This window comes from Syngnathus typhle, linkage group LG10, assembly GCF_033458585.1.
Source record: "Syngnathus typhle isolate RoL2023-S1 ecotype Sweden linkage group LG10, RoL_Styp_1.0, whole genome shotgun sequence".
NCBI lineage: Eukaryota > Metazoa > Chordata > Actinopteri > Syngnathiformes > Syngnathidae > Syngnathus > Syngnathus typhle.
In genome coordinates, this window is record NC_083747.1 from 12,334,026 (window position 1) to 12,348,460 (window position 14,435).

The window sequence follows — 14,435 nt, forward strand, 5'->3', positions numbered from 1 at the left end:
AAGTCAAAGTCTGCTTTATTGACAATCCCTTCACATGTCAAGACACACAAAGAAACCGAAGTTACGTTTCCTCTATCCCACGATGACGAGACATATAACACGATAGACATATAAGTAAACGACACAAAATAAAAACAAGAGGGCACAAACAATAAATAATAAGTGATGAATAAATAATAAATACACAAACAAATAACACAATAAATAAGAGGAGCAAAACGAAGCCAGTGTGCATACAGCAGATCAAATCCACACCGCGTCTGTTGGCTATTAAATCGCTCTCGAGTATAAATAATGACGCCTTTTCGACACACAGGTGCACACGTGGAGTCGCGAAGACTCGCACGTTCAGATTCCGCCCATCAAAAAACAGCAACAAGGCTCATAAAGCGCCTGGTCTCCAGGCATGGCAAGCTCAGTGGAAAATGTTAGTTTGCTCCCTCGGCACCGAGCGTGCGAAGTGCGAGCAGGCTGCCGGCCCCACAGGTGGCCGAGCCCAAACACCTGTTGTGTGAATCCTCCGTGGGTGGGTGTGAGCTCGGCCTCCCTTGCAGGTAGCGGCGCTAACACAAAAAAAAAGAGAGAAAAAGAAAAACAGCTCTGTGTGTCCACCACAACACTTCTTTTTTTTCTGCTTTAACATGCGTGGGCGTCAGATGCGAGGCCCAGATTGTGTCCCCTTTACGCCCACCGGCAACACTCAGCTGTCCCTGGCATTAGCCGAGTGGATTTTCCGATCCCCTGTCCGGGTCTCAGATGCTCCGCTAATCTGTCCGCGTCTATTTTTAGCCCCCAAAGCCGTGGCGGCCCTTCGCCCCGCCTCGCCGCCACTGTGGTCGTCGCCTGATGCCAACGCTTGCCTTTGGCACCGGGGGCGGCTGACGGCCGGCCAACGCTTGGCTGCAATTAGTGCGGAGTCAGGCAGGAATCCCCCACCAACTCCATTACAGGCCCCTCTCCACGGCCACTTCCTGATCCGACGCTTTTGGCTTTTCCTAAATGGCACTCCCGCCAAGTTGCAAAATAATGGGGGTGGATATGGAGCACCTTTCCAATCACTCCACTCTACAAACTCAGTCAACTTGACTAGAATGGGAGCCCAGGGAGGCCACGTCACGATTTTTTATTTTTATTGCAGGACCCCTAAAATCCCTACAATTCTTATTTTTTCACGAGAATATGTACATATTTCAAATTCAAATTTAGGAGTTTGGGGGCTCGCTTAATTCACTGTAAAAAAATATAGAATTATAAAATATAAATAAATAAAAATAAATATGTATGAAATAGGGCGCCACGATGGCACATGACCGCCTCACAGTTAGGAGGGTGCGGGTTCCATTCCACCTGGAGTGTGGAGTTTACATGCTTGCCCCATGCCTGCGTGGGTTTTCTCCAGGTGCGCCGGTTTCCTCCCACATCACAAAAACACGGTAAGCTGATTGAACACTCCAAATCGCCCCTAGATGTGAGTTTGTGCGGATGGTTGTTCGTTTCTGTGTGCCCTGGCAACCGGTTCAGGGTGTCCCCCGCCTACTGCCCGATGACTGCTGGGATAGGCTCCAACATGCCCGCGACCCCCAAAATATATATGAAAAATATATAAATATGAATAAAAAATATCCATCCATTTTCTGTACCGCTTAGTCCCCACGGGGGTGGCGGGTGTGCTGGAGCCTATCCCAGCCGTCATCGGGCAGTAGGCGGGGGACACCCTGAACTGGTTGGCAGCCAATTGCAGGGCACACAGAGACAAACAACCATAAGCACTCGCACTCACACCTAGGGACAATTTGGAGTGCTCAATCGGCCTAACAAGCATGTTTTTGGGATGTGGGAGGAAACCGGAGTGCCCGGAGAAAACCCACGCGGGCCCGGGGAGAACATGCAAACTCCACACAGGGAGGGCCGGAGGTGGAATCGAACCCGCACCCTCCTAACTGTGAGGCGGACGTGCTACCCAGTGCGCCACCGAGCCGCCCTTAAATAAAAAAAATATATATATAAATAAATAAAAAGTATTTATCGGGCCCTAAATATTGACGCAAGGCTCGAATATCTTTGTGAGCCTTGTGCTCAGGCGTAATTTTGCCATCTGAAAGGCACTCGAACCCGTCGCCGTTATTTCATTTGCACACATGTGCCCTGGTTGGGATGCGGACACTGCGGGTAAATCGGCTTAAAAAACATTCAAAGTGATGGCTGTGAAAAGATAGATTGACATATCTGCTGCTTAAGCTGTCTAATAGCTGTGCGCTGTGGTTTGGATGGGAAAACCTTTTTTGATTGTACTTGAGAAAGAAAAAAAATGTGACATTGGATCACTCATTTGGAGAACTTACACATGCAACATAAAAAGGATAGCTTACTCCATAGGGTTCGGGTCTGGAGACATGCTTGGCCAGCTTTCTTCCCAAGAAATGACCACCGGTGCCGTTGAGCAGAGCGCCTGCTGATGCGATGCGGCCCCCGGTGGCAGTAGTGGCAGCTTGATTGCGCTTGCAGGGGTGATGGTTTCGTGTGGGAGACGAGTAACTGTTTCTCACCTCCTAATAGACGACCGGCCTATTTTTAATCTCTTCTATTTGATTGCCTTCCAAAAACAGGCCGCCCTGCCCATCTGTCTCTCTTAAAGAAGCCTCCTAAAGGGATTTTAATCATCTCGCTTGGAGCCGCTCAGGCAAATCGCTAGTACGTCTCTCACTCGCGCACGCAAAACGGTCCCCGTGTTGTTGCTTCATAGTCTCGCTACTTGTCGCCGCGACGACATATTGTCTCGGCTCCTTTGTGTCATATCTGTGCAGCCCTTTAGACCTCATTGGAGGCTCCCACAGACGCTGCTCCCCCCCCCAACATGTCCCTATTTATCCCCTCAATTCTTTATTTCCCTTCAAAGGGGGGGGACAACGTCAGCCGTGACATCAATCAGGGAAAGCGAATATTTAGCCGGCGCTAATTTCCACCCATAGCCCGGAGACAGGCTTAGCTGACAAAACTCATTCCTGCGCAGAACAAAACTGTCCCTGTGTTGAGAGCCCCCCTCCTCCTGCACCCCCGACTCTTCACTCCACCGTTCCCCTGATCCCTGCCGCCTTGTGCACACACACACACACAAACACACACAAAATCACAATAAACACAGTTAGCGCTTGTGTTAGCCCCTCTTGATTTAGCCCCATCAAATGAATGCGCGCCATGCAGGGGGATGCCCCTTTTGACCGAGACATAATGGCTCCATTCTGCGTGCAAAATGCTGGGCCAGTACCAGTGGAGTGTGGCAAGCGGCTCTCGCCGGTGCCACTACAAGAGCAGCTGCTGCGTTTCTTAGCGGTACACAGCCCAGCCCGGCACGCCGCTTCACTCTTCAGCCGGCTTCCATCGGGGCCCGGCGCTTTCTTCCCAGACCTCCTGTTTGACCCGCTTCTTCTTTGGGGGTGGGTTGAGCGGGGGGCATTTGGAGGGCACCCCTTTGTGTGCCTGGGACAGGGCCCCTCAATTTTCCCATCCCGCCCGTACCTCAGAGCGCAGCTGCCGCCACCGTGCCAGTCAGGTTATCCCCCACAAATCATCGGAGCAGACGTAACGAACCCTTGGCCCAATCATTGCGCCCAAGCAACAATATGAGATCATTTGACCTTTAAATAATGGCTTTAACATCATTCCCCCCCCCTTCCCCTCCTCATCATTGCCACGGTAACCCTGGATGAAGTACTTCTACAGTAAACTCCCACCATCCACTCATGTTTTTTTAATTTTCCAAACGTACTCTTAATAGTCAAGATTATAGTGCTCTTGTAGCAGCATTAAAGTACTTTTTGTTTTTCATTCATTTATCTTCGAGCGTCGCGGGCGTGCCGGAGCCTATCCCAGCTGACAGTCAAGCTAACACGCTAAACTAGTATTTTCTTGCTTTGTGACTGTTAAAAAAAAAACTACGCCACTCTCAACACGATCATGTCACGTTTCCTTTCAGTCTCGTTTTGCGTGTGGGTATAAACCCTTAAACCAGAGTTGTCCGCTGACTTTCCCAGCTCTCCTCCTTTTTTGCTGTCAAGCTTTTAATTGGAGCACAAAGCAGCCAATCAGATGGATTGCTGTCTATTGTGCCAAATCATCTGTCCGGATGTTTAAAGCCTAATGAGAGTTGATTCTGATCAGCCAGGAGAATCTTGTTCACTTTAATTGGCTGTGATTGGACCCTCTCAATTACCTTATCCTCTTTTACCATATAACCATATGATCCCCCTTTGACCCAATTCACTTACTGTGTGCTGGCCTGCAAACCATAACAACCAACCGTCACCCCCCAAAAATATTATGGCGGCAGAAAGTGCATCTGTATAGACCCCGCCGCCGCTTCATTAATTATTTAGCGGCCTTTCTCGAAGGCCCGTTGTATTAAAGGGGGTTGTGTGGGGGTGATTTGAATAGGAAGTAGCTTCCCGGACTCGAGCGTGTGATGTGTGTGTTCCCCTGTCATTGTATGTTTCTGCTGGCTTCATTTGTCTGCCTCGGCGAGCCGGGGGGCTGCAGGAGAAATTTCCATTCGATGAATATTTAATACATAATAAAGTTTTTGATTTTATTCTATTCAATCTGAAAGGGGTGAGAATGTGGCAAAGCTTGCTAGGCCCCACTCAAGGACGGAAGGTGGCTGAATTTGCAAACATTTCAGTCTCACCACATCATCAAATCTCTCCCTCCAAAAAGACAAGATACCGTTTTTTTCCGTGTATAGTGCGCAAAATTTTACTAATTTATTGTCCTAAAATCCGGGGTGCGCATTATACATGGGTACAAAAAAAAAAAAAAAAAAAATTTTTTTTTTTAATTTTTTTTTTTTTTTTTTTAAGTCCCAATGATCGTCACACACGCAGGGAGGCAATGGGTCCCATTTTTATAGTCTTTGGTATGGTCTTAACTAGGCTGGATGTAATTTTTTTGTTGGCGTTGATTTCTCCGACTGCCCGTAAATGCACCACCGCGCTTCGTGCGCGCACGGGACAGCAAACGAGCAGGTGATCGAGCAAGCGTCTGATACGAGAGCATTGCGGTCGCATGGAGCGTGTTTGAAGTGAACAGCAGAGAAGAAAGGCAAAGTGTTGTGAAATAAAATGCACAGAACGGATGCGCAAGACACGTCAGCTATATAAAGAGCGAGAGTTGTTTTCTTCCTATTAGTTTCAATTCACAGTTTAATTAGCAGTTTCAATCAGCAAATAACAAAATGCGTATTACAGGTAATATTTTATTTCACAACACTTTGCCTTGTTCCTTTGGTCTCTGCTGTTCATCCTAAAACACAAAGGCGCTCTTTAAGCAATGCGACAGTGAGCGCCCGGCGCGCTGCACCAAATTAAGCTCCCTGCGCAGTGCGCACTGAGGTCCACTTAAATTTTAGAAAGTACATCAGGACTTTAAAAATATCTTCTAAATTTCAGCGACGGCTCTGTCACAATAATCGACCAGCCCGGTGCAGTTGGGCGGTCGGCGGCGCGCTACGGTTGAGCGTTCTCTCGCACGCTCTCTGTCTCGCTCTCTCTCGCTCTCGCACACACGCAAACCGGATATCATACGGAGGCCGCCATTACAGATGCGCAGAACGGATGAGCAAGACACGTCAGCTATATAAAGAGCGAGAGTTCAGTTCTCTACCTAAATCCGTATTACAGGTAATATTTTATTTCACAACACTTTGCCTTGTTCCTTTCTTCTCTGCTGTTCACTTCAAACACGCTCCATGCGCACGGAGCGCGGTGGTGCGTTTATGCGCAGTCGGAGAAATCAACGCCAACAAAAAAAATTACATCCAGCCTAGTTAAGACCATACCAAAGACTATAAAAATGGGACCCATTGCCTCCCTGCGTGTGTGACGATCATTGGGACTTAAAAAAAAAAAAAAAAAAAAAATAATAATAATTTTTTTTTTAAAAAAATTCATAAAAATTGGGTGCGTATTATACATGGGTACAAGCTTTTTTCCAGCATCAGCATGCCGTTTTTAGGGGTGCGTACTATACATGGGGGCGCACTATACACGGAAAAAAACGGTATGTAAAAATAAGTTGAATGTTAAGTCTTATATTTTTGAGGGTGATTCAGTTCAATGTTTTTCTTTGTATTAGAATATGTTAAAGCAATACTATTGTTGGAGAAATTCAAAAAATATAAAATGCCACTTTCAGAGCCAACATCAAGTCGGAAATTGCCGCATCAGATGCTGAATCAGAATCGCTAGCACTGATTTTTACTATCCTGAAACTATTCAGTGCTTAAAAAATATTTAACATGATGAAAAGACAACTTTCAGCTACAAATTGAGCTGTAAAGCCCATGAAAAATTGGGCAAAAAAATTGGAATTGATCCGCAGTGCAAACGTAGCCGTAGTGACTCAGATTTGAAATGACCCTCCTGGAATTGGAATGATGCCCTTTGAAAGGCTCGCTCTCCTGTCATATTTAATGGCCGTATAGCCGAGCTGACCGCCACTGACCCGGCATGGCTCTGCGAGACGCCCAGCTGGGAGTGCCCCTGAATCGACTTGGGATTAGCTCAGGATTGTCTGGGATTACGCTGGGATAGAGAGGGATTAGTAGCGACTGCCTGTTTTGGGGGCCGTGAGGGCCATCGTTCGGCCAAATTGCCCCCTCCCGGCTCACGAGGCAGAAATGTGTCACGCAGCCACCTGCAAATGTGCCCCCATCTTCTACGTTGAAAGCAGAAAGATGTGGCGCGGGGAGCCTCGCCGACGTAGATGACGAGCGTCATGGCTGGCCGCCTTCTGAAATCTCCCAAATCTCTCTAGCAGGTGGATTCATCAGATAAAGAGGGTTTGGGATGACAGCAAATCCCTCCAAGTTTAGTGTGGCTGCTCTTCCCTCACACGGAGATCAAATTGAGATTTGAATCAGGCGGGTCACGCAGAGTTTCAGGCCCAAGTGCAAGTGCTGCTTGGCCAAGGTTGACCCCCCCCTCACTGACTCTCAGATGGTCAACTTGAATCTCAAACAGCCTTACTTGCACAACATTGAGAAAAAAAATCCAACGCAAGTACAACCACGGTGGTGCTTGGAAGTTGAGGTTGGGTGATGCTAGATTTCACTTTAGGCAGCATATGATGGGGGAGATTTAGAGCGGCGTGATAGGTTGAAGGGGGGGAGGATGAGGGACGTTTTTTGGGAGGGGTGTGTGGAATAGTTGGCGCGTCAAGAAGTCGTCAGTAGCAGGGAGCGGGCGTCCCCTGCGGGCCTTTGCACAGCCGAGATGAAAGGCTGTTTAGTGTTGGAGGAGCGGCATCAAAAGAACCTCCCGCGTCCTCCACCGCCGCCCATCCCCCTACATCTCTCGCACTCACCACAATATGATATAGTTCTAGCGTTGCACGTTTACCCGGTTGCCATGGCGCCGCGCCGCGTTGCGCCGCCAGAGGTGTCACGGCGAGATAACCCAGGGAGGCATTCACAGATCACCTGAATTCAGTTGTTCTCTCTCTCTCTCACACTCTCTCTCTTCCTCCCTGCGTGTTCTCTGCCACAATTTGATTTATTTTGTTTCCCCGGCGCGCACTTCGCCGTGAATACAAATAATCTGCGACATAATGGAGATGGTGGAAGTGAGCGTCACCCTCAATCTCAATAAAGCCATTGTAGCGCTAGATTCCCAAACCGCAGGGGTGCTCCTTTTATTTTTGATGCTTTTCTGACTGGAGCGTCAAAACGTTTGGCTCACCCAAAAAAAGTCCGATTTTGCCTCTGCCATGCGTCGGTAATTTGAGCATCCGGCAATCCTTGAAATGTAAATGATAATCCAAAAATGCGATCCTCGCTGACTCTACACGCTGCCAGGATAATGGGAAAGTAATTGGTGACACACTGCATAATTGACGGCGCAGCAATTGTAAGCAGACGTAGAGAATGATTGTTGTGGGCACAGAAATGTGGCAAATAAGAAGCGACACCAGAAAAAAAAAGAACCATTCGCTGACAGAATAGAAACTGAGGACTGTGATGGAGACGGGAAAAAATGGAGGAATGAGATTGGCAGCGGCAACAGATATTGGAAATTGGGATACATCCATTAGCCTTCCTTGCCCCCAGCTCAGTCTCCTGATACATTCGGAGAGCAACGGCTGGCGCCAAGCCAGCCTGGCGCAGACTTCAAACATTCGCAGCAGCTCACAATGGAGACGTAGAGGAGGACAGCAGGATTGATGGCAAGCAAAGTGGGAGGACCGACAAGTCCCGAGAGCCTCGAAAGACGTTTCTGGTTGGCGCTGGTTGACGGGGTCCGATCCGAGCGCCTCGTCGGCTGCTGCCGTCCTCTCAAGCGTTTTGTATTTTTCATTGTTTGACGACACCGCGACTTTGCTCGACGCGGATTGCACCAAATATGAAAGTGACCCCGAGAGGGACCGATAGTTTTGACGTCAAAACGTTCCGACATCTTGAAAGACTAATGTTGAAGGTGATCCCACCAGCCTGAAGATGACAGACTGGGCACACCCTCCACTGTCAGTCCATCTGTCAGTCAAGAGTGACGCCCGCCCAGACCATCCCCAATGATCTTAACGTATGTTTTTTAACAACAGTGAGCTACTTTAGAATGCATACAAGGCTCATACCAGTTCTGCTTACGTCGCCGCCATAGGAACATAACTCTGCCGTAACTTGACAACCAGATGAAATTGACACAAATGCTTAAGTGTCACTTTGAGCGCTGACCACAATCTTGTGTACAATTGCCATCTCGGGGGTCTTAATTAATATTGCTTTTTTCCTTCCACGTCCCTGCAGAATTCCATCCGCCACAACCTGTCCCTGCACACGCGCTTCATCCGCGTTCAGAACGAGGGTACAGGGAAGAGCTCCTGGTGGATGTTGAACCCCGACGGAGGGAAGATGGGCAAGTCTCCTAGGCGTCGAGCCGTCTCCATGGACAACACCACCAAATATCTCAAGAGCAAAGGTCGCATTCGAGGCAAGCGGGTGGGACGCCCTGGAATCGGAGCAGGCTCTGTCGTCGCTGGCTCTCCTGACCAGGGCAGCCCGCCGCATAAAGGCCTGCCCGGTTCCGGGGGGACGTCTGTGACGGACAGTGAGTTCGACACCTGGACTGATCTCCACTCCAGGGCCAGCTCGTCAGCCTCCACCCTGAGCGGGCGACTGTCGCCCATCCTGGCGGAGGGGGAACCAGAGGAACCAGATGAGGGAGGCCTGTCCTGCTCCACCTCCCCCCACCTGTACCCATCGCCCACCGCCCGTTCTCCGTCCATGGGGGCGGGCAACCGCTGTCCTCCCCTTGAACAATTGCCTCAGCTGGCAAGCCTGACAGGTGCCATCAGTCTGGATGAACAGCTGATGGAGGACAGCTATCATCACCATCACGCACAGCAGCAGCAGCAGCAGCATCCCTCTGTTGGCAGACATAAGCACCAAACGGCCATCTACCACTACAGTTCTGCAGTGAAGGGCCAGTCCTCTTACGGTTCAGGTGGCTACGGCACGCCAGGCATGGGCATGATGCGCCACCACTCGCCCATGCAAACCATCCAAGAGAATAAGCCAGCCAGGTTCTCGGGAACCATGCGGACATACTCCGGCACCAACGCCCTGCAGAGTCTCCTGACGGGAGGCTCGACCGGGCAGCCGTACTGCCCCAAGGAAATGATGCTGGGCCTGAAGAGGGAAGGCCATTCCTTGATGCCGTGCAACGGCACCAACGCTCATAGCCACCACGCCGGGGGGCACCACGAAGGCCACAACGGACCTCACAGTCACAGCCACAACAGAACTCACAGCCATACGCCCGTTCACAATCACAGCTTGAGTCGCGTGGGCCACAACCACACCCCGCCCCGAGCGCTGCTCCTCAACCCATGCGGCAACCCCCTGCAGAGCTACAATCACAAAACCCCCTACCTGTATAGCCCGCCGTCGCACGCCCACCTCCCGGCGTCCACCACGCTGCCGCCTAACCCAGCGGGGATGCTAGGCATGCCCCAGGACTCCTGCCATCTGGCCACGGCGCCGCACCCTCGTCACAATCACTACCCCGAGCCGCAGCACCAAGCCATGGCCAACGGAGCCTTCCACCACGGTCAGGGGATGGTGGGCAGCAACGTCGCCGGCGGCTACCACCACGGCTACCACCAAGCCCACCCGCACGAGAGACTGCCGGCTGACCTGGACATCGATATGTTCCAGGGCAGCTTGGACTGCGACGTGGAGTCCATCCTCCTCCATGACATCATGGACTCCGGAGAGGAGATGGACTTCAATTTTGACTGCTCCCTCGCCCAGGGGGTGGGCATCGGGATGGGAATGGGGATGGGCGTGACCGTGGGCATGGGGATGGGGATGAGCGGGCTGGCGGGTCCGCAGCAAACCCACAGCAACCAGAGCTGGGTCCCCGGCTAAACTCTGGGACCGGCCAACTGGCGCCCGCTGCAGAACAATCGTACCCAGAAAGCACTGTGCTCAACTGTGACATTCCTGACTTGACACAGAGACCATGTCTTTCTTTGTTGTCTGTCCCCCCTTCCTCTTTTTTGCTCCTCCACCCCTCCCCTCCCCTCCCCTCCCCGTGAGTTAGAGCTCATATCTCATTTGGTATTTCCTCATATCAGCTAAATTGTGACGACAATCTCAGCGACATTGCTTCTCATCCACCACGAGAGCTGACCTCTCCATGCACTTTATCGCAAGTGTGTTCTCAGACCAGCTCTTGTAGAACCTGGCTAAGGTGGTCAAGTGTCAGAAATCAAACTCAGATAGGACTCAAAGTCAGAAGCAGGGACCAGAAAGTGCAAGAACCCCCCCCCCCCCCCCTCAAAAAAAAGAAACCCCTTGCTGCATTACAATTGCAGCACAAAAACCCAAGCAAAAATGTCAATAAATGCAAATCAGCTTTTGATCCGGAACCATTTTCCTCTTAATGAACTTCATGTTCATGAGATCCAATCAATTCTCGGCAATGTCTTAGCGCGACGTTGTTGTTATTTATGGCCTCATCCATCCAGACCTTGGCACTTTCTTTTCTGTTGGATGCGATGTTTAGTTAATGTCCTCTTGCCATTGAGCCCAGGCGCCTTGTCACGACATCACCAAATGGATTCCATCATTACTCGCTTGCATGCAATTTGCTGAATTAAAAACTTGTATCACCTTGTCTCACCTGGGCCTCTGGAGCAACTCTCTCTCTCTCTCTCTCTCTCTCTCTCTCTCTCTCTCTCTCTCTCTCTCTCTCTCTCTCTCTCTCTCTCTCTCTCTCTCTCTCTCTCTCTCTCTCTCTCTAGCTCTTTCTTGCTCTCTCCTCGCCTGCCAGCGGAGACAAAGTGGCCATTACTCACAGCGAGCCATTAATGGGGCTTGATTGAAATTCAGCATCTTGCTTTTAATCTCCAAAGTGATGCGGCAGCCATGCGTCATTATTGAGAAGCTAACACATTGTCCTCCCATATCTCACCCGGGGGGAGGGGGTTTGGGTTGTCGCGAAAGCCCAGACAAAATGGTGGCGTGCCAATGTCAGCGTCCAGTTTTGGCTGAGCTGGAAAACACGTCCCGCCTTTAAATGGCAAATCAAAACAAAAAGATGGTTTTCGATACTTTAATTTTGCAAAGAAAATGTTGATACGAGACGACAAGCCCGCCGCATCCCGCATTGGTTGGTACGCAAGAGCGCAAGATGAGGAAAAAAGGGGCTCGGGTTGATGAGAAGCCCGCAAAGCCATTTACCCACAACTAACCCCCGCCCTCCCCCCGGCACCCCCTTTTGTTTCCGTGTGTTGTCATGTAGTTGTTGTCGTGTCGTTGCTAATTTTAAGGACCAACAGCGCTGACGTGTTAGCGGTGAGGAAACTCTTGTCGGAGAAATCATGTCGGTAGTCGTACAAGTATGACCTTCTTCCCAGCCTCCGGTCGCCCACCCAACGTGTGTACAATTGTCTCTGTGTTTGTTTGTGTGTGTGTTGTATGGGAGTCTGGAGCTTCTTTCTCGTTGGACTTGAGAGAGTCAAAGAGAGGACATCTTTTTTCCCCTCAACTTATTCTCTGGCTCCTCCAAGCAGAGCCCTGGCGCATTTGAGCTTGGAGACAAAAGCAAAAGGTGGGTTGGGTGGGGGTGGGGGCCGGGTTATTGCGCCAGCCAAAGGTCAAATAATGGCAGAGACTATCAGACCATTAAGTAAGGGAATTGCAGGGCTTTTCTCTGGCACTGGTTCCAGTCAAAAGTGCCGGTAGGAAAGGCGGGCGTCGAAGCAAAACGGCTGAGTGGTGATGGTGGAAACCACACGCAAGCAACAGGCTTCTTCTGTCTGTTCCAAAACAGAGCTACCCGGGATTTTCCGATATTTATTTAAGAAAGAGATTGGTCTTTGTCGAATCCTAAATGTGGTAGTTGTTTGAGTCAACGCCTGTACACCCTAACCCTCCCCTCTCCCCCCTCCTGTTTTTTAAGATGTCAACACCGCCGCTTCCTCCTCTTGGTTTTACTTACATTTATTTTGTACAAAATCTATATAAGAATATTGTAAAATAGTTTTTAAAAAAATCTGAAAAGAATATCAGTTTTGCTGTCTATTTCTTTTTTTTTTCAAGAGAATGTATCTCATCATCTGGTGACTGTTAAATAAATGCATTTAAAAGAAAGAACGCCAATCTGTTTGTCATTACTTGCCGGACATAAACACACCGCCAAAAAAGACTTCCATCTTTATGGTCAAGATGAAATCATCTATTTTTATCATTTTTAAAACTAAGCTCTTTCAAAACATACCATAAAAGATGCTCCCGTCTGTATAAGAGGACACTTGTAAATATGTAATTATTTTTTAATTATTATTTTTTCATGTGCTCAGGCAGAAAAAACGTTTCATGTGTGTGTGCGTGTGTGTGTGTGAGTGTATGTATGTATATATATATATATATATATATATATACGTATATATATATTATGAAGTTATTGAAAAAAAACATCCATTTGATTTGAATTTCATTTGCCATGTGTACACATGATCACAGCCATTCATCAAGTTAAATCTGGATCCAATCCTGCTTGACGGCCATCCATACTCAACATTTATTTTGATACTTAAAAATGAAATCAAATCAGGTTTAAATGTGTTGTGCTCTGGATTGTATCCGTTCAATTGCCAATGTGAAGGCTTTAATCAGTTGACACACAAACTGATTGAAGCTTGCGTGAAGACAACAATGAAACCTGCGCTGGTCTGGGGATATCATTTGTTTTTCACTCGTGTGAAAAACGCTGTGTGTGCGTGTGTGTGTCTCACACAGAAAGCAGGCAGGCAGATTGTGTGTCGTCTTAATAGGTGTGTGTCATGAGGCTCGTTATGGGCCACGAAGCGGGGCTCGGTTGGCCTCAGCTGTCCTGCTCCCACTGGAGGTGTTTTCACAGCAGCCATACCGCGGGACCACTGACATATATGCCCCCCCCCCCCCCACACACACACACACACTCACACACATAGACTTGGAAACAACACAGTTTGGGAAGTAAATGGATGTTTTTGAAAGCGGAACATCTATGCTATATTGACATGCTAGTTCAGTTTACCCATTTCAATAAAACTTTAAATTGTTGCGGCCTTCCGTTTCAGCCCCTCACTTCAGTCATAAGTTGTAACAAGTGAGCTACAAGTATCAAACAGGAAGTGGCCACTAAGCTCAGCAGCTTGTAAAGGAGAGACTGGACACACAGAGAGGAAAAATCTAAAACCCCCCACGAACCAAAGGGGCTACCGACCCCATCCCTCCAGGGAAAGAAATGAAGAGCCCGAGAAGGTTTTTTGATGAGCTAAAACGTTCTCAAGACGCTCCATCCTTTTTCCATGGGGCACAAGGACGTCCACTTTGGGGTCTGGCGGGGATCCAGAGCAAGGCTCTCCTGGGAGGCACGTGGGGGTGCAGCAGCCAGCCAGTCCGCTCGTTCCAGGTGCTGCGCCTCGGGGAGGCTCTGCTCTTCTGTTCCTCATTATCGTGAGAGAGAGAAAGAGAGAGGGAAAGAAAGAGAGAGAGAGAGCGAGCAAGAGAGAAAGAGAGAGAGAGAGAGAGAGAGAGAGAGAGAGAGAGAGAATGAGCACATCATTACTCATCCACTCAAGCATCTGGGAGCAGGTCCTCCTCCTTGGTGGATGCAGACAACCTTCCGAGCCAAAGGCTGGCCGGGGACGGCGCTAAGCACTAAGCGCTAGCAGACAGAGCGACAATGTCTGTCCTTGAGCCAGCTTGTGTGGTCTTACTTTTAATCAGACACATCCAGCCATTCTTTAGTGCTAGCGGTCACGGATGAAGTGGAGCCTACCCAAGCTGACTTTGGACAAGCTGGACTGGTCGCCAGCCATCATAAATCAACAAACAACCATTGACAACAATTTAGAGTTGTTGCTAACATGTGAGCCCAGAGTGGAGATATGAA

At 49.2% G+C, this 14,435-nt stretch overlaps 1 protein-coding gene across 1 annotated transcript in view; it reads left to right on the forward strand.

The window, feature by feature from the left end:
- Positions 1 to 10,823, forward strand: part of LOC133160610 (forkhead box protein O3-like) — a 34,185-nt gene extending 23,362 nt beyond the window's left edge. The window contains exon 2 of the mRNA XM_061288410.1: positions 8,795 to 10,823. Within this exon, the coding sequence (XP_061144394.1) occupies positions 8,795 to 10,417 (1,623 nt within the window). The 3' untranslated portion in view covers positions 10,418 to 10,823. The remainder of the gene's footprint in view (positions 1 to 8,794) is intronic.
- Positions 10,824 to 14,435: the final 3,612 nt, after the last annotated feature.